At 36.9% G+C, this 23,785-nt stretch overlaps 1 protein-coding gene across 3 annotated transcripts in view; it reads right to left on the bottom strand.

The window, feature by feature from the left end:
* Positions 1-2,231: 2,231 nt before the first annotated feature.
* LOC103045687 (solute carrier family 41 member 1) overlaps positions 2,232-23,785 on the bottom strand; it is a 41,850-nt gene continuing 20,296 nt past the window's right edge. For all 3 annotated transcript variants that reach the window (XM_049463141.1, XM_049463142.1, XM_049463143.1), the window contains 6 exons: positions 23,409-23,555; positions 20,677-20,821; positions 19,422-19,501; positions 8,953-9,087; positions 7,813-7,961; positions 2,232-4,652 (listed from right to left, as the gene is read on the bottom strand). In XM_049463141.1, the coding sequence (XP_049319098.1) occupies positions 4,479-4,652; positions 7,813-7,961; positions 8,953-9,087; positions 19,422-19,501; positions 20,677-20,821; positions 23,409-23,555 (830 nt within the window). In that variant the 3' untranslated portion in view covers positions 2,232-4,478. The remainder of the gene's footprint in view (positions 4,653-7,812; positions 7,962-8,952; positions 9,088-19,421; positions 19,502-20,676; positions 20,822-23,408; positions 23,556-23,785) is intronic.

Genomic DNA, 23,785 nt, shown 5'->3' with positions numbered 1-23,785 from the left:
TGACATCTGTCTAGGTTGTATTTAATCAGTGGAGCACCTGTGTTTTCTGCTGCCAAGATAGCAATACACCAGAAATGTACCTGAACACAACATATTTCCAGAAGACCACGCTTATTGGTGCAGATATATTCACAAGCACTGTTGCTATTGAAACAACACAGGTAGAAGGCCTAAAAAAAAAGCAAGTTGGCAGGGTGTAAGATAGCAATGTGCATCACCTCTGGAATATAATCAAGAGGAAGATGGATGATCACAAGCCATCAAACCAAGCTGAACTGCTTACATTTTTGCACCAGGAGTAAAGCAGCATAAAGTTATCCAAAAGCAGTGTGTAAGACTGGTGGAGGAGAACATGATGCCAAGATGCATGAAAACTGTGATTAAAAACCACCAGGGTTATTCCACCAAATAGTGATTTCTGAACTCTTAAAACTTTATGAATATGAACTATGCTTTTTCTTTGTATTATTTGAGGTCTAAAAGCGCTGCATCTTTTTTTGTTATTTCAGTTATTTTCATTTCTGATTTTCTGCAAATAAATGCTTTAAATGAAAATGTTTTGGGGAACATGGGAGAAATGTTCATTTTACTCAAAAAATATACATATAAATGGCAAAATCAGAGAAACTGATTACACGTCTATTTTACTGTGTATATACAAAAGCAAGTTTGTGGTACATGTGTTCCTGGGAAATGGTTTGTAGGTGGTACATTGGTTTTAAAGTAGGGGTGGGCGATATAGCTCTAAAATAATATCACGATATTTCAGGGTATTTTTGCAATAACGATATACTTGGCGATATAGGAAAACAGAAAAATAACTAATTAATTTCAGGAACATAGTAAAATAGTATAACAGCATAATCATAATGTGGCGAAATAAATAATATAGCATAAAATAATATAATGCAGCAAATATTATTTGCTGCATTATATTATTTTATGCTATATTATTATATTTAATATATAACATAGTTTATATGCATGCATATAAACTGCAAACTAAAACAATTATACAATAAATACACCTAAAGCTTCATAGTAAATAATAGACTACTTTTAAGACAGAGCATCTCTATCACGATATAGATTAGATCACGATATTTCTGTGTCACAATATATTGTATACGATATAATACTGCCCACCCCTATTTTGAAGTTTTAGTTTGGTCATTTGTGGAACTTCACAGCAATAAAGGGTTCATCTACCCAATTCCTGAAAGAGAATCATATCGTAGATTATGGCAAAGACAAAGAAATTGAGCATCTGGTTCTTGTTTAGAGCTTGTATTTATTTCTCTGGGTTTTATTAGGGCTGGAGGGAACACTGTCCAACAGTGAGATTATTAGTGTGATCTCCTCCCTATCCATTTTAATATGTGAAATACAATATTATATGACTTTTTGTACAGATAAATACAGATAAAACCGTGAAAATGTGTTCAACCCTTATTAGAAGGAAGCAACTGAACTGTACTTTGCAAAAAAAGCATGTAAATGTAAAAAGCATGAGGTTACCTGTAATTCAACTTAGGCTCAAATGTTAACAAAACTGCCATCTAAAATAATAAGCACTTCAGTCAGCTGATCTGTCTATAAAAATTAAAACCTGAAATACTGTCAATTATAGACTACAAAAATCACGTGTCATTCTGTAGTTCTACTTGTGCTCATATTTTGAGCTCTAATATTTGGTCTAATCTTGATTTTTTTCAATAGCAGAAATGAATGGGTCACGTAATTTAATGTTTTTACTACATTGTAAATGAATACTGAAGACATCATAACTATGAAGTGGTTTCTGAGGCTGTTAACTCTGAACTAATGAACTTATCCTGTACAACAGAAGGAACTCTTGCTCTTCCTTTCCTGAGGCGGTCCTGATGAGTGCCAGTTCTATCATAATAATATAATAATGTTTTTGATGGTGTATGCGACTGCACTTAAATATATTTTAAAAGTTATTTTCTAAAGTTAATTTCTTTAAGTCATATTTTTCTTTATTTATTTGAGTAGTTTTTGCTTCTCATAATATGGATTAGAACAACTGATGCTCTTAAACACATTTAGAGACATGAAATTCAAGTAGTAATTAACTCTTGATGAGTTCAGCACAGCTGTTAATTGAAAGCCTGAATTCCAGGTGACTCCTTAATAAATCTGACTGAGAAAATACAGCCAAGATGTGTAAAACTGTCTAATCTAAGCAAGAGGTGCTACTTTAAAGAATAATCCAAACATTTGGTACAGGTACTGTATATGGCTCAAAACACATTTATTAAACCCCATTTATTTCTGCTATTGAAATGGATCAATGTCAGATCCAGAATCCATACATCCAGAGTGCCATATGTGGGCATAACCAGATGACGTCAACTACAATGACAACAACGATGACTTAGACTGTGGTCTACCTCTAAAAATCAATTTAGTGCACAAAAATAGTGACACGGATTCACTGCAAGGCAAATCAAGAACTAGTCGAGGAAAATTCATAAAATCTAAAAAACCTGAATATTGTGTTTTTCTAGGTGTTATAGGTTATTTGTAGCAGCAGAACCTCCAAAAATCTCTCCGTCAAGTCGGGTCCCATTCTTTCTTCTGTGTTTCTTCTCTTTTTCTTCACTTTTGTGTTGTTCTGTAATTTAATCCAGCACTGGAATGAGCATGTACAGGGGTTGGACAATGAAACTGAAACACCTGTCATCATTTTAGTGTGGGAGGTTTCATGTCTAAACTGGAGCAGCCTGGTGATCAATCTTCATTAATTGCACATTGCACCAGTAAGAGCTGTAAGAGTGTGAAGGTTCAATTAGCAGGGTTAGAGCACAGTTCTGCTCTAAATATTGCAATGCACACAACATTATGGGTGACATACCAGAGTTCAAAAGAGGACAAATTGTTGGTGCACGTCTTGCTGGAGCATCTGTGACCAAGACAGCAAGTCTTTGTGATGTATCAAGAGCCACGGTATCCAGGGACCAACCACATCCAACAGGATTAACTGTGGACGCTGTAAGAGGAAGCTGTCTGAAAGGGATGTTTGGGTGCTTACCCGGATTGTATCCAAAAAACATAAAACCACTGCTGAACAAAACATGGCAGAATTTAATGTACACCTCAACTCTCCTGTTTCCACCAGAACTGTCCGTCACCACAATCAATTATTGTGGTCTAAAACCAGGTGTTTCAGTTTCATTGTCCAACCCCTGTACTTTCCATAATACAAACTATCCAAAACGCACTCATAGTCAAAAAAACAAAAAATAAAAAAATAAAAAAAATAGCTGCACCCAGAATTAATCAACCAACAGGAATGAAACTTGGTCCTGCTTTTGTCTTGGTGTGGACGACCAATAAATCCATGTGTGGAGGCACCGTGATTAGCTTCAAGAAGTCATGGTGTGGAGTACACAATTTTGTATGCTGCCAGATCACATTTAAAGCCCAATCCCATTTCACCACTTACCCCTACCCCTTGTTTTTGAGTGTAACCCTTCTTCCCCTTGGAACAGAGTTAGAAGGGTAAGGGGTGAAATCCTGCACCCTGAAAAATGGGACGACCCTTCAACAAGCACCCGGTACGTCATCAGGAGCGCTAAAGTTCAGCAACCTAACTGCTGCTGCTGCAAATTAACTAGTTAACTTTAGGGCGTATTTTATTGGGGGAGAGGGTGCAGAAATTAATTATTATTGTCCATTCTCTAATTCCTCTGTAATGGGAAGCTGAAATTAGCTTTGATTAGCTTTTATTTTATTTTATTTATTCATTCCGCCTTAAATGCTGCAGCCCCTGCTGTCTGTTGAGCCATTTAAGGTGGAATGGGAAAGTTAGCTTGCTAGCTAGCTACTGAGACAAACTACTAGCGATCTTTTTTATGCTTGTTATGAAGAATTTATCTTTCTTAAAAATAGCATTGGTCTCCTTTTGGTCACATCCTTCTGGGTTCAACTATTTTCGTAAGCATTTTCGTTTTTGACGATGAGTGCAGTAGTTTGGAGAAAGCAACAGAAGGTCTTATGGCCATTTATCTATCAGTGAAATCTGTGCGACTTCTGCAGTCCTCAAATCTTAATCCACACACATTCAAGCTCATTTAACATGTCACACAATAGATGGTTGGATGTGGAACAGGATGGTCGATAGTCCCATAGTCCAAAATAGTCTATACTTTTAATAAATAAGAAAATAAGCCCTGCAAAGTTTGAAGATGAGTATGTGTAAGTCATCACTACAGGACACACCCACACATTACAGTGTATTACAGTGTAACAGATAGTTGTTGTAGGTCCAGTATGTATGTTTCATGTCCAACAGGAGAATTCATTAGTGTTAGTCCACTCATCCAGCCTGCTAGAGTACCGTTAGTCTGTGTTATTTAACCTCCCAGAGACAGCAGAAGGTGCTAGCCCAGAAGACGGTGGTGCAATGGGGTCCCTTTCAAGGTCTGGAAGTGAAGGCCACGCCCCTAATCCTCTCATAGGCCGAGCCCCTCCATCAGCATGACCAGGTGGAAGCACAAGGCCAAGAAGCCGGTTCCCAGCAGGTCTCCCAGAGCAGTCAGGTACGGAATGGAGAAGTTATCTGGGTCGAGGCCCTTCCTCCACATCAGCCGCACAATCAGGTCAGCCACGTAGAGCAGGATACCCACCTGTAAAGATAAACAGGTCCATCAGTTCTATAGTCTAAAAATATTCTATAATTCTATAGTATTAAAGAGCATTTTATTAGAAACAGGATTCATTCACCTTTTACAAGGTAAAATTCAAGCACTTTCAAGACCCATTTTCAAGTTTTTCCAGCACCTTTTAGCTGTGGTGAATTAATGGTAACAGTGATATCTCAAAACTCAGATTCAGCGATAGTCAATATATCACAAAACTATTCTCACTTCACAGCGACTATGTTACTGGGAAAAAAATACTCATAGCAGGAACTATGGATTTATTGGTGTCAGTTTCACACAATTGAAATATCAATGCTCATCACCGCATGTTTACCCTATTCATTTGATTGAGCAGTTACTGTAATATGTCAAATTTGGGGTTGAGTTGAGAGCATTTAAACATATATATATATATATATATATATATATATATATATATATACTCAAATTTATTGATTTGCTTTTTGTCACACTTCAAGAGATGGCATTATGTTTATGTGAACACAACCAGAATTGTGTTATATGGTAATAGCAGAAGGAGAAGAAATGAAAGCAAAAGTTTTAGGGTTTTAGGATGGTTTTGACAGTTTGGGGGCGGAGTCAGGATCACCTCCCTCAGCGAATGCTATTGGCTGATATCTCCAGGTTTTGTGACTGACCACCGATTACCAGCAGCCTTCAGAAACAAAGACAGCAGGGGAGTTATCTAGCTATGTTAAAAGCCAAACTTTGGATTTATCGAAATAATAATAGTAATAATCGGGTTACATGTAAAATATAGGATAGGTTAGCCAGGATTCAGTGCGTGGAACGAGACGATCTCCGGGGCTTATATCGCAGCTCAAAACGTGCAAAAGGCAAGTACTAATTCTTTTCAATAATCATGGGTGTGTTTTGGGCAGAACGCGAAATGAACCAATCAGCCAATCAGGTGCGCTCTGACTTGACTGATTGCTATTTTAATGTTGCAGGGCTCCTGCGCTTCTCAGCAGAGGAAATTGACCTGCTCTTTTACCTGTAAAGATAAACAGTTCCATCGGTTCTATAGTCTAAAAAGAGATTCCATTAAAAACAATTTATGTCCAATGTGAAGGTTAAAGAGACATGCCGTCTTTTTTTAGCGATCCATAGGCGAGATGTCAACCGTGCACCATGCAGCTTGATTCAGGGCATGTTAGTGTGTCTTTGCTATCGTAACAACAGGAAAAGTACACCTTGCTCAGCTGAAAACGTGCTAAAGGCATGCACTATTTATCTTAATTAATGATGGGTGTGGTTTGGGTGTAACGTGAAATAAACTAATCAGACAATCAGATGCACAGTTTTGCAGTGCAGATATTTCCAGTTACAGTTGAATTCATGATTTTAATCCCAGATAAAAAACCTATTATTTACCCTTTAAAAAGCCATTTAAATGGCTGATTAAAGGGTGATTACTGTTGTTTTGCTGTTTTTCTCGGGTTTTGAGAGCTCTGTGCTGACTCAGCTATTGGTCAATTCGGATGCGAGGCTGGTGATGTCATGGGTCCTGCATTGTTAAATATCGCGATATACATTGTCGAAAAAAGCACACAATTTTTTCGCAATATCGTTCAGCCCTAATATGTATTTTTTAAATCAAATTGAACCCTTTTATCTAGCTGTTTTTATAAGACTGCACTTTTCAGCCAATGCCAGGGTTATCTTTCAGTGTTGTGCTCCATCTTCCGCAGCTGCATCAACACATTTACGACACAGCGCTGGATTTAACTCACGGGTAAATCTACTGCTGCAGAATAATGAGGAAAACTAGCACAGAGTGCATATTCTCACTTTCATCATTTAGAGGATGTGTTTTCGGAGCATGTTAAAGTCCAAACACAGCAGCTTGAAAGCCAAGGAGGACGGTGTGACTGGATCGATCATTCTGACAAAACCACAGGAACATCTTCACTGCTGCAGAGGGTCAAGAGAAAGTTCTGGAGTTGCAGTTTAAGCTAAAGATGTAGACTTTTAAGTTTATCATGGAGAAATCATGGAGAAAATGACTTTTTATTAAGACATATAAGATTTGAAAAATACTGGAGAAACTGGAACTTTTACTTGCCTCTGAGCTGATTTACTTCATTGATTCATAAACTGTAATTTGTATTTTAGACCTCCATGTGTTTTGTGTCTCCACATGATTTGCCTTTCTTTCTTTTTCTACCTCAAATATACTTATATATTTGTATAGCATTTAAATGTCCCTTTGAAGACCTCTGTCAAACACCCGATCTGCCTTTTCTGTTGTTCTGTATTTGTTTTTTATTTTTTCTTGTTTTTTGCATGTTAAAACTCAATAAAATGAAAGGTAAAAAAAACAAATCTGTGATATTCTGTAATTAACTGCGATTAATTGCACTTGTTCTTCTTAAGAGGCTTCTTAAGTTTTTATAGAGGATATTTAAATGTAAATAAAATAATAAATGTAAGAAATGTAAAAATTCAATTATATTAATATTAGTGATGTTGATTATAATACTAGTATACACTTAAAACACCATAAAACATGTGGCGCTGGAATAAAAAAGAATGCATGATAAATTGGATAGAGGAAACTTTATTTTTTTTTTACTTTATTATAAAACATCTCAGCTTGTTTATAAAGATTTCTGAATTAGATCTTAATTAGCTGAGTATAAAAGAGCGTTTTCACACCTGTAGTTGTGAAGGTTTCTATCATCTGGATCAGTTGATGAGTTTGTTTATTTGGAGCGTTTCTCCCTCTGTTTGGTTTGATTTAGTTTCACACAGGTAAAAACTTAACCGCACCAAATGTGCACCAATAAACCAAGCGAGCACATCGTCTCCTCTGATTGGTCAGAGCTGTCTGATGCGGGAGCAAGAAAGTAAATATAGTGAGAAGATTCTGTGATCCAGTGTGTATATCTGTGCAGTGTGTAGCTGCTTTAACACAGAAGGTTGTAAATTTGCTGCTGCGCTTTTAAACACAGTGTTTTCAATGGGACATGCAGCACAGATGTGAGCAGTGAACGCTGCACATACTGCATGTGTAAACAGCATAGTGTTTAATCTACAGTGTGTGTTTTTTCTTTAAATGACACACAAATAGAATTCCATAACCTGTAAACCTGTGTGTGTGTGTGTGTGTGTGTGGTCTGACCTGGAGTAGAGCAGCACACAGGTAGCAGCAGGTGAAGGGCAGTGTGATGGCAGCGTGGCCCCCTTGTAGTGTTTTAATAGCGAAGAGGAAGACCAGGTGACCGGGGACCACCAGCAGGAACAGGACCCTCGCTGACTTGGAGTTCACTCCTGAGGAAAAGCAGGAACACAGACTGTTTGTTTCACACAAAATGGCTCACATGGCATTCATTCATACTAGAGACCACAACTAGGCATTTTAAAAAGAATGAAAAAACTGGAGCAGTATTAGCATTAGCTGCTAGCCGCAGCACTAGCTCTTTCACTGTTCAGAGACTTGGTATATTGTACTGTATATTGTAGTATATTGTACTGTAGTCTGCATATTTGCCATGTTAAAATAAGCTATGTGGAACTATCCACTAGCTGGTATTGCGCTCTGGCTTACTGGAATGCTCAGGGTTTCTTAGCGTAGCGCTATCATGCGTTTACTATAGCTAAGCGCTAGGGGTGTGACGAGATCTCGTGGCACGAGATCTCACAAGATTAAAACGGACGATTTTTCTCGTCAGGCTTAAACCTTTCTCGCGGGGCAAAAAAACAGTTAAGTGTGGACTTTTTAAGAGGGATCTGGCAACCCAGTAGCGATAGCGATAGAGTATGATGACTGAGCAGTGAGAGCAGCTCTCAGCAGAAGAGGAAAATTCAGGCATTTGTATAGAAGATGCTTCTGCTACTATTAAGTTGTATGTCTGGCTGCATTTTGGCTCCAGTGGAAACAATAAACAGTAACAGAGTGACCAACAAGATACAAACCATATATAAATACTGTAAGTAAATCCTACACCTGACTGTTTCATAGGCAGGTGTACTAATCCCTTAGCATTGTACTGTATTAAAAAAAAAGTTCTGTCTCTGTTTGCACTGCAAGCATAGTCTTAATATGACTGGTTGTGGTATGCACTTATTGTTTGCACTATATAAGTTTTATTTTTATTTTATATTCTTATTTCTATTTCTTATAGAATCAATGTGTAAGAGATATATAGTTTATAGTTTTGTTTACTTACTCCTTTTACTTTTTCCGTTTACTGAAAATTTAAATTCTGTAGTCCGTAAAATACGGTACTTGAAGTGACCAGGTGTAAATAAGGTCTCTTACCTGCAGAAAAGAAGGTTATGCAGGGGTTGGGCCAGTGCTGCCTCATCTTGTAGGGCAGAACTCCAGGAATACTCCAGAAGTGCAGGTAGGTGGAGATCCTGCTCGCCTGGATGGCCACCAGGTTTCCTCCAACACCTGAGAGAAAAGAGCAATTCAGAGAAAAAATTCTATCAGCACTGAATTCATTTCAGTGCAAATCATCATCATTTATTCTTTTTCAAGTCCTCTGTATGAGGTAAAGTTTATTTGAACTTTTTTTCTATCGTTACTGAACATCAACAATTCATTCAAACAGACCCAATCAGTCCTTTTTCTGTGTGTCTAAAATCTGCACCCTGATTGGCAAAAAAAAAAACAAGCTACTCCTGCTTTCGTTCAGTATCCAATCAATGAACACTTTTCATTTTAAATAGTCTAAAGTTAAGTTAAATGTGATCTTTTTCACCCTCTCACTGGTATAGTTTGTTTATGTGAATCATCGTGAATTTGTATGACTAGATAAGTACAAACTAATGAGATAACTAGCTAACATACTAATGTTATCAAGGACAGCAATGACCTTAGCGATGAGCTAGCTAACACTCTATTGTTACCAGGGAGAGAACTAAAGCTAGCTTACCTTAGTGATGAGCTAACTAAAATACTAACGTAACCGGGTATAGAACTAAAACTAGCGACGAGCTAGCTAACCTTAGTGATGAGCTAGCTAAAATACTAATGTAACAGGGTACAGAACTAACACTAGCAACGAGCTAGCTAACCTTAGTGATGAGCTAGATAAAATACTAATGTAACCGAGGATAGAACAAAAGTTAGTGATGAGCTAGCTAACCTTAGCACCAAGCTAGCTAACACACCAATGTTACCGGGGAGAGAACTAAATCTAGCAACAAGCTAGCTAACCTTAGTGACGAGCTAGCTTACCTTAGTGACGAGCTAGCTAAAATACTAATGTAACCAGGGAAAGAACTAAAGCTAGCGATGAGCTAGCTAACCTTAGTGATGAGCTAGCTAAAATACTAATGTAACAGGGTACAGAACTAACACTAGCAACGAGCTAGCTAACCTTAGTGATGAGCTAGCTAAAATACTAATGTAACCGGGGATATAACTAAAGCTAGCAATGAGCTAGCTAACCATAGTGATGAGCTAGCTAAAATACTAATGTAACCGGGGATAGAACTAAAGCTAGCAATGAGCTAGCTTACCTTAGTGATGAGCTAACTAAAATACTAATGTAACCGGGTATAGAACTAAAGCTAGCGACGAGCTAGCTAACCTTAGTGATGAGCTAGCTAAAATACTAATGTAACCGGGTATAGAACTAAAGCTAGCGACGAGCTAGCTAACCTTAGTGATGAGCTAGCTAAAATACTAATGTAACCGGGTATAGAACTAAAGCTAGCGACGAGCTAGCTAACCTTAGTGATGAGCTAGCTAAAATATTAATGTAACTGAGGATAGAACAAAAGTTAGTGATGAGCTAGCTAACCTTATTGATGAGCTAGCTAAAATACTAATGTAACTGAGGATAGAACAAAAGTTAGTGATGAGCTAGCTAACCTTAGCACCAAGCTAGCTAACACACCAATGTTACCGGGGAGAGAACTAAATCTAGCAACAAACTAGCTTACCTTAGTGACGAGCTAGCTAAAATACTAATGTAACCAGGGATAGAACTAAAGCTAGCGATGAGCTAGCTTACATTAATGATGAGCTAGCTAAAATACTAATGTAACCAGGGACAGAACTAAAGCTAGCGATGAGCTAGCTAACCTTAGTGATGAGCTAGCTAAAATACTAATGTAACAGGGTATAGAACTAACACTAGCGACGAGCTAGCTAAGCTTAGTGATGAGCTAGCTAAAATACTAATGTAACCGGGGATATAACTAAAGCTAGCAATGAGCTAGCTAACCATAGTGATGAGCTAGCTAAAATACTAATGTAAGCGGGTATAGAACTAAAGCTAGCGACTAGCTAGCTAACCTTAGTGATGAGCTAACTAAAATACTAATGTAACCGGGGATAGAACTAAAGCTAGCAATGAGCTAGCTTACCTTAGTGATGAGCTAGCTAAAATACTAATGTAATGAAGGATAGAACTAAAGTTAGTAATGAGCTAGCTAACCTTAGTGACGAGCTAGCTGACCTTAGCACCAAGCTAGCTAACACACTAATGTTACCGGGGAGAGAACTAAAGCTAGCAATAAGCTAGCTAACCTTAGTGACGAGCTAGCTAAAATACTAATGTAACCAGGGATAGAACTACAGCTAGCGATGAGCTAGCTAACCTTAGTGATGAGCTAGCTAACCTTAGTGACGAGCTAGCTGACCTTAGCACCAAGCTAGCTAACACACCAGTGTTACCGGGGAGAGAACTAAAGCTAGCAACAAGCTAGCTAACCTTAGTGATGAGCTAGCTTACCTTAGTGACGAGCTAGCTAAAATACTAATGTAACCGAGGAGAGAAATAAAGCTAGCGATGAGCTAGCTAACCTTAGTGAAGAGCTAGCTAAAATACTAATGTAACCGGAGATAGAACTAAAGTTAGTGACGAGCTAGCTTACCTTAGTGACGAGCTAGCTAAAATACTAATGTAACCACGGAGAGAACTAAAGCTAGCGACGAGCTAGCTAACCTTAGTGATGAGCTAACTAAAATACAAATGTAACCGCTGATATAACTAAAGCTAGCGATGAGCTAGCTAACCTTAGTGATGAGCTAACTAAAATACAAATGTAACCGCTGATATAACTAAAGCTAGCGATGAGCTAGCGAACCTTAGTGAAGAGCTAGCTAAAATATAAAAATGTAACCGCGGATATAACTAAAGCTAGCGACGGGCTAGCTAATCTTAGTGAAGAGCTAGCTAACACACTATTGTTACCAGGGAGAGAGCTAAAACTAGCAGCGAGCTAGCTAACCTTAGTGATGAGCTAGCTAAAATATTAATGTAACCGGGGATGGAACTAACACTAGCGACGAGTTAGCAAACCTTAGTGAAGAGCTAACTAAAATACAAATGTAACCGGGGATATAGCTAAAGCTAGCGAAGGGCTAGCTAATCTTAGTGAAGAGCTAGCTAACACACTATTGTTACCAGGGAGAGAGCTAAAGCTAGCAACGAGCTAGCTAACCTTAGCGAACAAGCTAGCTAAAATACTAATGTAACCGAGGATAGAACTAAAGCTAGCAATGAGCTAGCTAACCTTAGTGATGAGCAAACTAAAATACTAATGTAACAGGGGGTAGAACTAAAGCTAGCAATGAGCTAGCTAACCTTAGTGATGAGCTAGCTAATCTTAGTTATAAGCAAGCTAACACACTATTGTTACCGGTGAGAAAACTAAAACTAGTGACAACCTAGTTAACCTTAGCAACAAGCTAGCTAACTTTAATGGCTATAGCTAACACACTAATGTTTCCGGGAGAGAACTAAAGCTAGTAAGGAGCTAGCTAAACTTAGCAATGAGCTAGCTAAAACACTAATGTTACCAAGGACAGAACTAAAGCTAGTGATGAGCTAGCTAACCTTAGTGAGGAGCTGTTGTGATTTTTTTTACATTTTATAATAAAAATGAATAGAATTTGATTCAGTTGACTTCATGTGGTGACTTCTGATTAGGTTTTAAAAGAGACACAGATTAAGCATAATTTTAATAAATAGAGAAGATCATTTAATATTTTTATTTTTAAATCTTAATCTGGTCTCGTTTTTTCTGGTCTTGGTCTTAACTCAGACTCTAACTCGAACTGGGACTCGATCTCGGACTCAGCTTTAGTCTATTAAGTCATTTCAGAGCCTTTTTGAATACAAAAATTTATTTCACCCGATTCTGGAGGACATAAAACTTTTTCCCCCTTTTTCATCACCGCCGAAATATGAAATTAACACTTTTATGGCTTTTCCATCTTTCTGACTGAGCCAAATTGGAGCTGGCAGCAGCAGGTGGGCATTCTCTCTCAGCGAGCACAAAAACCATTAACCAGATCAAATTAATGCTTTATTTAATCACAGTCATTTCATTTTCCTCATTCGGGACTGTTTGTCTTTCTGAATAAGATGGAAAAACTGCGGGGTTTCTATCTGTCGACAGCTGTGCTAAATAAGAGCATATTTTGCAAAGCTGGGATTTGTGGACGGTGGAGTAAATGGATGGATGTCGTTGTTTCAGGGTGGCCTCGTGTCTATGTTACCTTCTGGCTCTGTATTCCCTTTAGTTATTAAATTACACTCAGATCTGCTGGATAAAAATTGTATTGGGACACTTTTACTCATTCTTTATCTCTTCTGAGATCAAGGATATTAAAAAAAAAGAGAGTTTATCCCGCTTTTGTTGGAGTAACCGTCTCTACGGTCCAGGGCAAACTTTCTACTAGATTTTAGAGCATTGCTGTGAGGGTTTGATTGCATTTAGCAACAAGAGCAGCATTAGAAGAGTCAGAATATTAGATGATCACCAGCAAGTTTCACATAACAGAGCTCTTATTATGTTCTTATAAAGTGTATAATAAACAAAACATGACAGAGATAATACATAAATAATTCATAATATTTCTAATTCAAGCTTTATTTAACAAAAACAACTTGTGTTCCTTAAAATAATAAAATTAATAAAATAAAATTAATGATTTTTAAGGCATTTACAACCTAATTAGTAACCATTAATAAACTTATAGTAAACCGTTTATAAACCCTTTATAAAGGTAGTCTTATTTTAAAGTGGTACCCTATAAATAATAATGCATATAATAGTAATTTCCACAAACAGGGATCTAATTACCATATTCTTCGCACTATAAGGTGCACTTAAAATTCTTTATTTTTCCCAAAAACTTTCAGTTTGTCTAATAATCAGGTGCGCCTTATGTATAAATTTAACCAGTCAGGTATTAAGGAGCAGTAAAGCCACTTCGCTGAAGTACAGAGTTATACAGGAGTTTCAGTAAAATTTCTCCAGCAGTATAAGCATTATCTGCTAAGCATGCTAAGCGCTAGCTCTTTTGCCGTTCAGAGGTGAGTATTATCAGCATTTAGCTGCTGCTAACCCCTGGCTAGCACTGCTGGAGCAGTATTAGCATTAGCCGCTAATTGCACTAAGCGCTAGCTCTTTCACCGTTCAGAGTTGAATATTATCAGACTGTAGTCTGCGTGTTTACCGTGTTAAAACAAGCTACATGCATGGGACAAACTGCTAGCTAATATCTCCCTGGCTTACCAAAACGCTGTTGGGCAGCATTGACTAGGACTAACAGTGGCTAGCACTAGCAGTTAGCTGCTAATGCTAATTCTGCTGCACTCAGCCTTAGTAAAAAATCTGGAACTCTAAGTTTAAAGTAAATAAAAGGAAGTGCTTTACCTACTCAAATAAGGTATAGTTTTTAGGAGAGAAATCTGTGTAGATTAACATACAGCACTTGTTTGACTTTTAAGAATTACATTTTTGTTTCCTTAGCTTAGCATTACTGAATTAGAAGGAAAACATGGCGACACCACTGTTCCTTACTAGGGTTGCATAATGCGCCTTATAATCCAGTGCGCTTTATGTATGAAAATAGACCAGAAAATAGACATTTATTGATGGGCAGCCTTATAATATACAGTTCGTACATTTAAAATGCAATAATATATAAAAATAATAAGGCTGAATACGAAGTACAAAAATAATGTGTAATATGTCTAATTTATGGCTTATTAACAAACACAAAACAAAATGCTAAAAACCCTTAAATTGTGTTTCTTAAAATAAAGTATTATAAAATTAAGATGTTAAAAAATAAGATCAACATGTTAATATCAATTAGAGCAATGTCTGCAAGGCAATAAAATCAGATTAAATGAGTTTATTGCTGCTGTATCTGAGTGAGTGTGATTCAGATTCAGATTCTGGAAGTGTGTGATTGTTTTGCTCTTCTCTACAGAGCCTGAAACCCTGGCTGTCAGAAAGCTGCGTCACGTTGGCTCGTCTCTGCAGAGGGACAGGAGTGTGGCTGAGGAGGGAAGGGAAATCTAAACAAGACTGTTGTCTCTAAACATTCACCACAACTCGTATATTACCGAAACATCTGGCCCTGCCGTAAACAGCCTCGTTACGGGCTCCGTTTTATACCAGCCATCGGACAAAATGGACTAAAAACGAGCAAATCCTACAAACAGCAGAAATACGCAGGCTTGTGGGTGTTTTATTGTAAAGTTTTAAAGCATGAGCTTTTTCCTTCTGGCAGAAATATGTCTGGGCCTTGTTTCAGAAAGCAGCTGTCACTCAGAACAAACAACACAACAGCTCAGAACATCAGGAGCCAGTTTCTACTTCACTCCAACATCAGGAACATCAGGAGCCAGTTTATCCTTCAACACAGCTAATCAAATATAACACACAATGTATGCTGTAAATTCATTCAAAATGTAAGTACAGTTTCTCTGTCTCTCATTTTATATACGCCTAAATCAGAAAAAAAATAGTACAGCATGGAAAATGCAAAAATCATTTTCACACATTGATTGAGAGAGTTCACCACAGAGTCCAGACCTTAACCTCATTGAGAATCTTTGGGATGTGCTGGAGAAGCGGTCAGACTCTACTATTATCAATGCTGCTGCAAGATCTTGGTGAAAAATTAATGCAACACTGGATTGAAATAAATCTTGTATCATTGCAGAAGCTTATCGAAACAATGCCACAGTGAATCTGTGCTACAATCACAGCTAAAGACCCAATTAAATATTAGAGTATAACCTTTTTTTTTGTGGCAATTTGTTTTTTTGGCCAGGCAGTATATTATATATATTTATATAGCCTGAAGAAACATGTCATTGCTTATAACTGCAATTAATCCAGATCATTTTACACTGTTGTTCCTTCTGGTGCATAAATCATCAAATTATTTATTACATATAAATCACAGCTGGAGTAAAATTACAGTGGTGATGTAGATTAATTATGCAAGTATCTAAGATAACACTCTATGAAGCTTTTGGAGGTTTAATTGCTAAAAAAACAGTGAAATTGGAATAAATACCAATAAACAAATGAATAATGCTTAGCAATTTGGTATAAACAGTACAAGACAAAATTTTGGACACACCAAACACTTTCTTTCTTTTTATGATTTTTTACATTGTAAATTTAACATTGAAGACTATATTAAAGCTGTACAGAAACACATGAAGAATTATTCTATAAACAAGAAGTGTTAAACCAGAATTTGTTCTATACTTTAGATTCTTCACAAAAAAACTGAATAAAACAGTTTTTTTTGTGTACATTCACCAAAAGAGTTCAATTCAATGTTTATTTAATTATTTTTCTACATTGTAGATTATTTTTAAAGAAACAACTAAGGGACACATGTGAAAATACATAGAAAAAAAGGGTTTGGCTACTTAGAAGAATCTAAAGTATGAAACAAATTTTGGTTGAACAGTTTTATCTGTTTACAAAATAATTCTGCATTTGTTCCTCTAAATCTTTAATATAATATTTACAATGAAATAAATTTTAAATTTATTTCATTGTAAATTTACAATGAATTTACAATGTAATAATGTAATAAATAAACAATGTAATAAATTTACAATGTAAACAAAAATCATAAAAAGAAAGAAAACACATGTGAAGAGGTGTGTCCAAACTTTTATCTGGTACTGTTTTTACCAAATTACAAGGCATTATTCATTTGTTTATTGGTATTTATTCCAATTTTACTGTTTTTTTGAGCAATTAAACCTCCAACAGCTTCACAGATAAACAGCTTCACAGATCATTATCTTAGATACCTGCATAATTACTCTACATCACCACTGTAATTTTACTCCAGCTGTGATACGTTTATGTGTAATGATTGTGGAACGTTTGATGATTTATGCACCAGAAGGAACATCAGTGTAAAATGATCTGGATTAAGTGCAGTAATAAGCAATGGCATGTTTCTTCAGGCTGCAGCCGTAACTCTTACTCCTCCCAAACTAAACTCCCGCAGGATTTTATATCAAACTCTTATTTTACTGATATTAATCACGACTGACCAAAACTAAACCTGCACACTGTGAGTCCGGTCACCTGGAAGACCCTGAGCATCAGGAGACAGAGGAGATCTTCTCTGTTACTGAGATACAGTTCTTATTAAATCTGATTAATCACAGTACTGTTCTTATTAAAAAGACTTAAGTGTTCTTATTATTATTATTATTATTATTATTATCATCATTATTATCGTTAATCACACCCGATTTGTGTCTGGTTAACTTTTTTTTGGGTCCCCATTTTTGAGATATTGACTCTAAAACGTGTGTCACGGTCGGGAATACATGTGAAACTGATATCAAATCAACACCTTAGCAACCACCTAGCAACACTATAGCAACCACCACGGACATCATAGCAACACCTTAGCAACCACCAGGCAACACCTTAGTGACCAACTAACAACCAACAGGGATACCATAAAAACATCTTAGTAACCACCTAGGAACACCTTTGAAACCACCTAGCAACCACTTTGCAACACCATAGCAACCAACAGGAATACCGTGAAAAACCAACAGGGATACGATAGAAACACTTTAGCAATCACCTAGCAACCAACTAGCAACCACTTAGCAACACCATAGCAACCAACAGGGACAACACAAATACACCTTCACAACCACTTAGCAACATAGCAACCAACACAGATACCATAGCAACATTTTGGTAACTATCTAGCAACACCTAAATCACTTTAGCAACCACCTAGCAACACCTTAATAACCACCTATCAACCACTTAGCAACACCAAAGCAACCAACAGGGATACCATATAAAAACACTTTAGCAACCACCTAGCAACACCTTAGAAACCACCTAAGAACCACTTTGCAACACCATAGTAACCAACAGCCAAAACCTTAACAACTATCAACAACTTAGCAACCACCTAGCAACCACTTAGCAACACTTTAGTAACGACCACAGACACCATAGCAACACTGTAGCAACCACTTAGCAACCACTTATCAACAGCAAACAGCTGTATTATGCAAAAAAAAAATCTGTATTCAGCTTTTAGCAAAATGCTTTGGACTGTTCAATTCAGTCAAACCAACTATCAACGCCTTAGCAACCACCTAACAACCGACAGAATAAAGGTCTCACTCTTAAAAACATGCGGAAGAAAATTTTGCATTTCTTTTTATTTGCATGAAGCTCGGGAAAGATAAAGGACTGATGCAAAGCAGAGTTCAGTCTAACAGAGACACATTCAGAGCCGGCTGGATATCTGTATTATATCTGAGCGTGAGACACATTAAATAATAACTATAAATAGGCTGTATAGAGCAGGGTGGCAACAACTAAGGGGATCTCAGAAATAGATCAGATACAGATATTATCTGTATATTTTAGTAAGTAGACTTTACTTTAAACTGAGCATCTTACCTACAATTCGGAGCTGTTTGAATGAGTAAAATCTGTTCAGAATTATGCTAATGAACAGCTGTAAAAAGTACTATTGCACTAATGTACTAATTTTCTTTTCTTTCATTTTGGGTGTAAATTGAAATAAACCAATCAGTGTGTGACTTGTCATTTCCTTTAAGAAGCAGGTGAGCTCTGACTTTGGCGCGTTCGTATCTTATCAGTGCGGTGCTTTTGTGCGTCTCAGCAGAGACAGATACTGACCTGCGCGTTCACACTGTGAAGATACACCAGCAGCTCATTTAAGGACTTAAGGGAACAGAAATGTTATTTTATATTCTTTACTCTGTTTATTGTTGATGTAAATGCTGGATTTGCATCATGAAGTGTGTTAGCACAGCTAAGATAGGATTGGGCGGCTGACTGTTAAAGCTCCACTAGGTAGGATTGAGATTTTGTGCTTGTGCGCTCCCCCTACAGTTGCAGAGTGTAATAAATGTTTCAGGCGGATTAGTTTCTCTTTCTCGTTTTCTGGCTCGTTCTGCTGTCTCTTCCCAGCTTCTGCCAGAGTGTCTGTATGTTAGTTTGTAAAGAATGAACCAGTAGTGCTTGCAGAACTGTTAGAACTAAAGGTCGGAAAGAAGGTCACAGTTCTCGCGAGCGTTGGTCGCGGCCGCCTTGGAAAACTTACAGAGTCTGGTTTGAGCTCAGAGGAGCTCCGGCACAGACACGAGAGCACCGCTACTCCTCCTATTACACCTCAATGCAGCGCTGCAGTGAGTTTCAAGCTGTAATTTTACTTCTTTAAAAAGATCAAAAATCAAGGAAATCCTACCTAGTGCTGCTTTAACTGTTGTCAGGGTATTAATCAGTCAGTGGCGCACCTGTATTTCTTGCCGCCAAGATAGAAACGCGTAAGAAATTTACCTGAACACACCTCACCTCCAGGGTCCACACTTTTCCATACTATTCCACAGACCTACAATATGCATTGTTCTTTATGTTCCATGGACTAGTTCCTGTTCCATAGAATGTGAGTGTAAGTATATTATGTAGGTTTCATTTACTCACCATTTATGACTGGTGTGAAGACAGCCATGCCCTCAAAGTTGGGATCACTGACTGTTTTGTCCAGGATCAAACCACCAAAACTGCACAGATAACAGGAGAGAAAAACATAGTGACATTAAAAAGATTTCATCATAATTAACCAAACAGTATGACAATCTCACACTAATAATCTTTCAAAATATATCTATTATTATATCTGTTGTTTTAAAGCAAATGCAATATACATTAGACAACAAATGATAGCTTGAATGGTTTGGACACACTTTAAATTCTGTAGTTATTTATTATTTTTAATTATTCTGAGGTAAATACGATTTCAATTAACAGCTGTGCTGAACTTGTCAATAATTAATTACTTGAATTTATTTTGTTTTTTCATACATTTTTTCATATCTAGTTGTGTAGATAGTTGTATCTAGGATGAATGAATGCTCTTAGAGTCGCTGTAAAATAACACCAAATCCACCGGAGATCCTATGTAAACCTATAGTTACTTTCACACAGAGGTGGGTAGTCCAGGTCTGGAAAGTAAAGATTTGGTGGATTTTTAATTTTAATAGTGTAAACAGAACTGTTCTAAAATATACACACCTACCTATCTTAATTGTACTTCACTGGTGGTGTTTCTCCATAAACAAATTCTAACCATTTGTTCCTTAGCTCTAAATTACTGGGTAAAGCATATAAACATTGATGTGTTATTCACACAAATAACACAGGAATTAACTGTCTCGCTGTCCCTAGCACTGTTAGGTGGGCGTGGCCATGAATACTACTTGTTTTTCTAAACATTTTCTTTTACTAGCTACTGCAGAGAATAGAGGTTAAGAAACAGTTTCATGTGCAGCATCATATACAACTCAGAGAGACCTAAAGTATTTTTTAAAAGAACAAGAAAAAGCGGATTTTAGCGGAAGGAGACCTTTAATGTGTTCGAGAGCATCAGTTGTAAAGTTGTGAAGAGGTAGAGCTTCTAAAATACAGTGAATAGCTCTATAAATCATTGGTTGTTCAGATCAGCAATTTCAGTTAAATGTATAAATATAGCAGAGGAACACAGTGATATTTGAGAATTGAAATGAAGTTTATAGGATTTACAGAAATTGTGCAATAATTATTTAAACAAAATTAGGCAGGTGCATAAATTTGAGCACCCCAACAGAAAAATGACATCAATATTTAGTATTAGATCCTGCTTTTGATTTTTTTTTTTCTTTATTGTGTAAATTCTATGTTAAATGTGTAAAGTGTGTACCTGCTGATGGACATGGCCACTATGACGGGCTGCCAGCCAGATCTCAGCACCTCTCTGATCTGAAGACTCCGCCGAGCGATCACCACCCACAGAGGGATCAGCAAGAGGAAGAACACACACACCAGCGGAGAGAGGTACCAGATATCTATAATACAAAACACACAATATAATACACATATTAACATATGTGACTGGACCATCTTTAGTTATTTGATTGTACCCACAGATTTATTTATTATTATTAACTTTTGGTCCCACTTTATAATAGCTCTCCCTAATAACTGCATATTTACACATTAGCAATCCACATAATAACAGTGTAGCTACTCATTAAGTACAGATTGTTACAAATGTATTATATTTACTATTAAGTATAGTATAGATTACGTAATTGCACGTCAGCCTCAAGTTTGGGCACCCCTGATGATCATTTTTATGATTTTACTTTATAAATCATTGGTTGTTCAGATCAGCAATTTCAGTTAAATATATAAATATAGCAGAGGAACACAGTGATATTTGAGAATTGAAATGAAGTTTATAGGATTTACAGAAAGTGTGCAATAATTCTAAATTAGGCAGGTGCATAAATTTGAGCATCCCAACTGAAAAATGACATCAATATTTAGTATTTTATCATCCTTTTGCAGAAATACTGTAACTCTATAACTCTAACTCCTATAGCTTCCAATGAGTGTCTGTTTTTGCTTCTGGTTGAAGGTATTTAGGACAATTCTTCTTTACTAAACATCGCCAGTTCAGTCAGATTTAATTCAGGTTTCTGATCATGAACATCCCGCTTTAAATCACACCACAGATTTAGGTAAGGCAAGGCAAGTTTATTTATATAGCACCTTTCATACACAACGGTCATTCAAAGTGCTTTACAAATTAGAAAATACACAGAGAAGTTAAAAAAAAACATGTAAAAGATTAACAGTAAAAATGGAAATAAAAACTAAAATAAGAATAAAGCGAGATTGATTCAAACATGATTAAAACAAAGAGAATTAAATTAAAAACATGTAAAAGAACAACAAGGAATTAATAAGAATAAAGCATGAATAAAACATGATACAAAAATGCCGTTTCAGAATAAAAGTGGGCGGAGCTGCAGTGTTTTAAGCTGAGCTAAAGGCCTGATCAAACATGTAGGTTTTTAGTCTGGATTTAAAAGTGTTTATTGTTGGGGCTCTTCTAATGCTCTCTGTTAACTGGTTCCATTTAAGAGCAGCGTAGTAGCTAAACACTGCCTCTCCGTGTTTAGTTTTTACTTTAGGCGGCTCTAACTGACCAGTTCCTGATGATCTGAGAGTTCTGCTCGGCTCATACTGCTGGAGCACATCAGATAAATATGCTGGTCCTGCACCATTAAGACATTTATAGACCAGTAACAGTACCTTAAAGTCTATTCTGTAACATACTGGTATCCAGTGCAGGGATTTAAGGATAGGGGTGATGTGCTCTCTTCTTTTACTTCTAGTCAAAACTCTGGCTGCTGAATTCTGAATCAGCTGAAGCAGTTTGATGGTCTTTTTTGGGAGTCCAGTTAGGAGTCCATTACAGTAATCAATCCTACTAGAAATAAAGGCGTGGATGAGTTTCTCCAGGTCTGCTTTAGAAAGAAAATCTCTGATTTTATTTATGTTCTTGAGGTGATAAAATGCTGATTTGGTGACAGCTTTGACATGACTGTTAAAAGTGAGATCAGAGTCCTTTTAGTATTCAGGTCTGGATTGAGGACTGAGATGATCATTCCAGAACGTTGTACTTGTTCCTCTGCATGAAAGCTTTAGTAGATTTTGAGCAGTGTGTTTAGAGTGTTTAGGGTCATTGTCTTGTTGAAGTATCCAGCTCCGACGCTTTAACTTCAACTTTCTCACTGATTCTTACAATGTGTAATTCACCAGTAGTTACACTGTTATTATATGGCTTGTTGTTGCGTAACTATACAGTTATTAGATACACTTATTAGTGGAAGTGGATCTTATTTATTTATTTATTGTGTAAATTCAGGATTTTTATTAATACTTCATATGTTGCACTGTAAACACAGACAGATGTGTAAAGAATCGTCACACGCTGCAGTAATTCTACTCAACACAGCGTGAAACAAACTGTTATTAGAGAATGTGAGACCAATCGGATTTACGATCACATGACGCCACATCAAAGAGAGAAACGTGAGACCCGACAGCAGACCTGATGTTTACTGCCTCCCTCACGTCAAATAAAGCTGTCTGATGAATATATATGTGCTGTAATAAACAAAGTTGCATTTCTCACAGCACTTCTGTTTCACAGTGGACCTGTTCTTCTATATTTACTGCATATATAAAGCATCTCCTGCCCTCTACTGGAGCCCTGCTGTCACTACTGTCATTCTTACTGCTATCCTTAAAAATAACAGTGCTATTTAAAAAAGTTGATCTTTTGATCTTTCTGTACACATCTGTTTTTCAGAGCTATTTGAATTTAGAAAAACACTTTTAGAGATGTGAAATAAATAAATAAAAATATTTTTGAGATGTTTTCTCAGAGAGGATTTATTAGAGTCCTGTGAATTTAAAAATATATATATTTTACATGAATGTAACATGAATGTAAAATAAAGATTTTTTTTTTCCAGAGCTGTCATTATTCAAAATTTAGATTTTAGTGCTAAGTGATTTGTTTATGTGTTTAAACCTTTAACCCTGAATGCAGAGTGTGTGACTAATCCAGATGTGTACCTCTGTACTGGAAGAGGGTGCTGCTGATCCCGGCCAGCAGAGAGAGGGTGATGAGATCCCCGAGACTGGCAGCGATCGGTGTCGCCACGTTATCTGGATTAATGCCAACTTTCCTGGAGCCGATGATCACACCAATCATCACCAGCCCTGCAGAAACACAGGGGTTACATTAACACAGTGATAAAGACATTATAATTCATTACTAAATGAGTGATTCAAATGTGGTCGATTCTGTGGTGATGTTAAGTAGTTGCTAGGTGGTTGCTCTGGTGCTGATGATGGGTGGCTGCTCTGTTGATACTAGGTGGCTGATACAGTGTTCCAAGGTTCCTAGGTTGCTAGGTGGTTGCTATGGTGTCCAGAGTGATTGTAATAGT

The sequence above is a fragment of the Astyanax mexicanus genome, chromosome 13 (genome assembly GCF_023375975.1).
Source record: "Astyanax mexicanus isolate ESR-SI-001 chromosome 13, AstMex3_surface, whole genome shotgun sequence".
Classification (NCBI taxonomy): Eukaryota; Metazoa; Chordata; class Actinopteri; order Characiformes; family Acestrorhamphidae; genus Astyanax; species Astyanax mexicanus.
The sequence above is the reverse complement of the archived record's forward strand: the minus strand, read 5'-3'. Positions and strand labels throughout refer to the sequence as shown.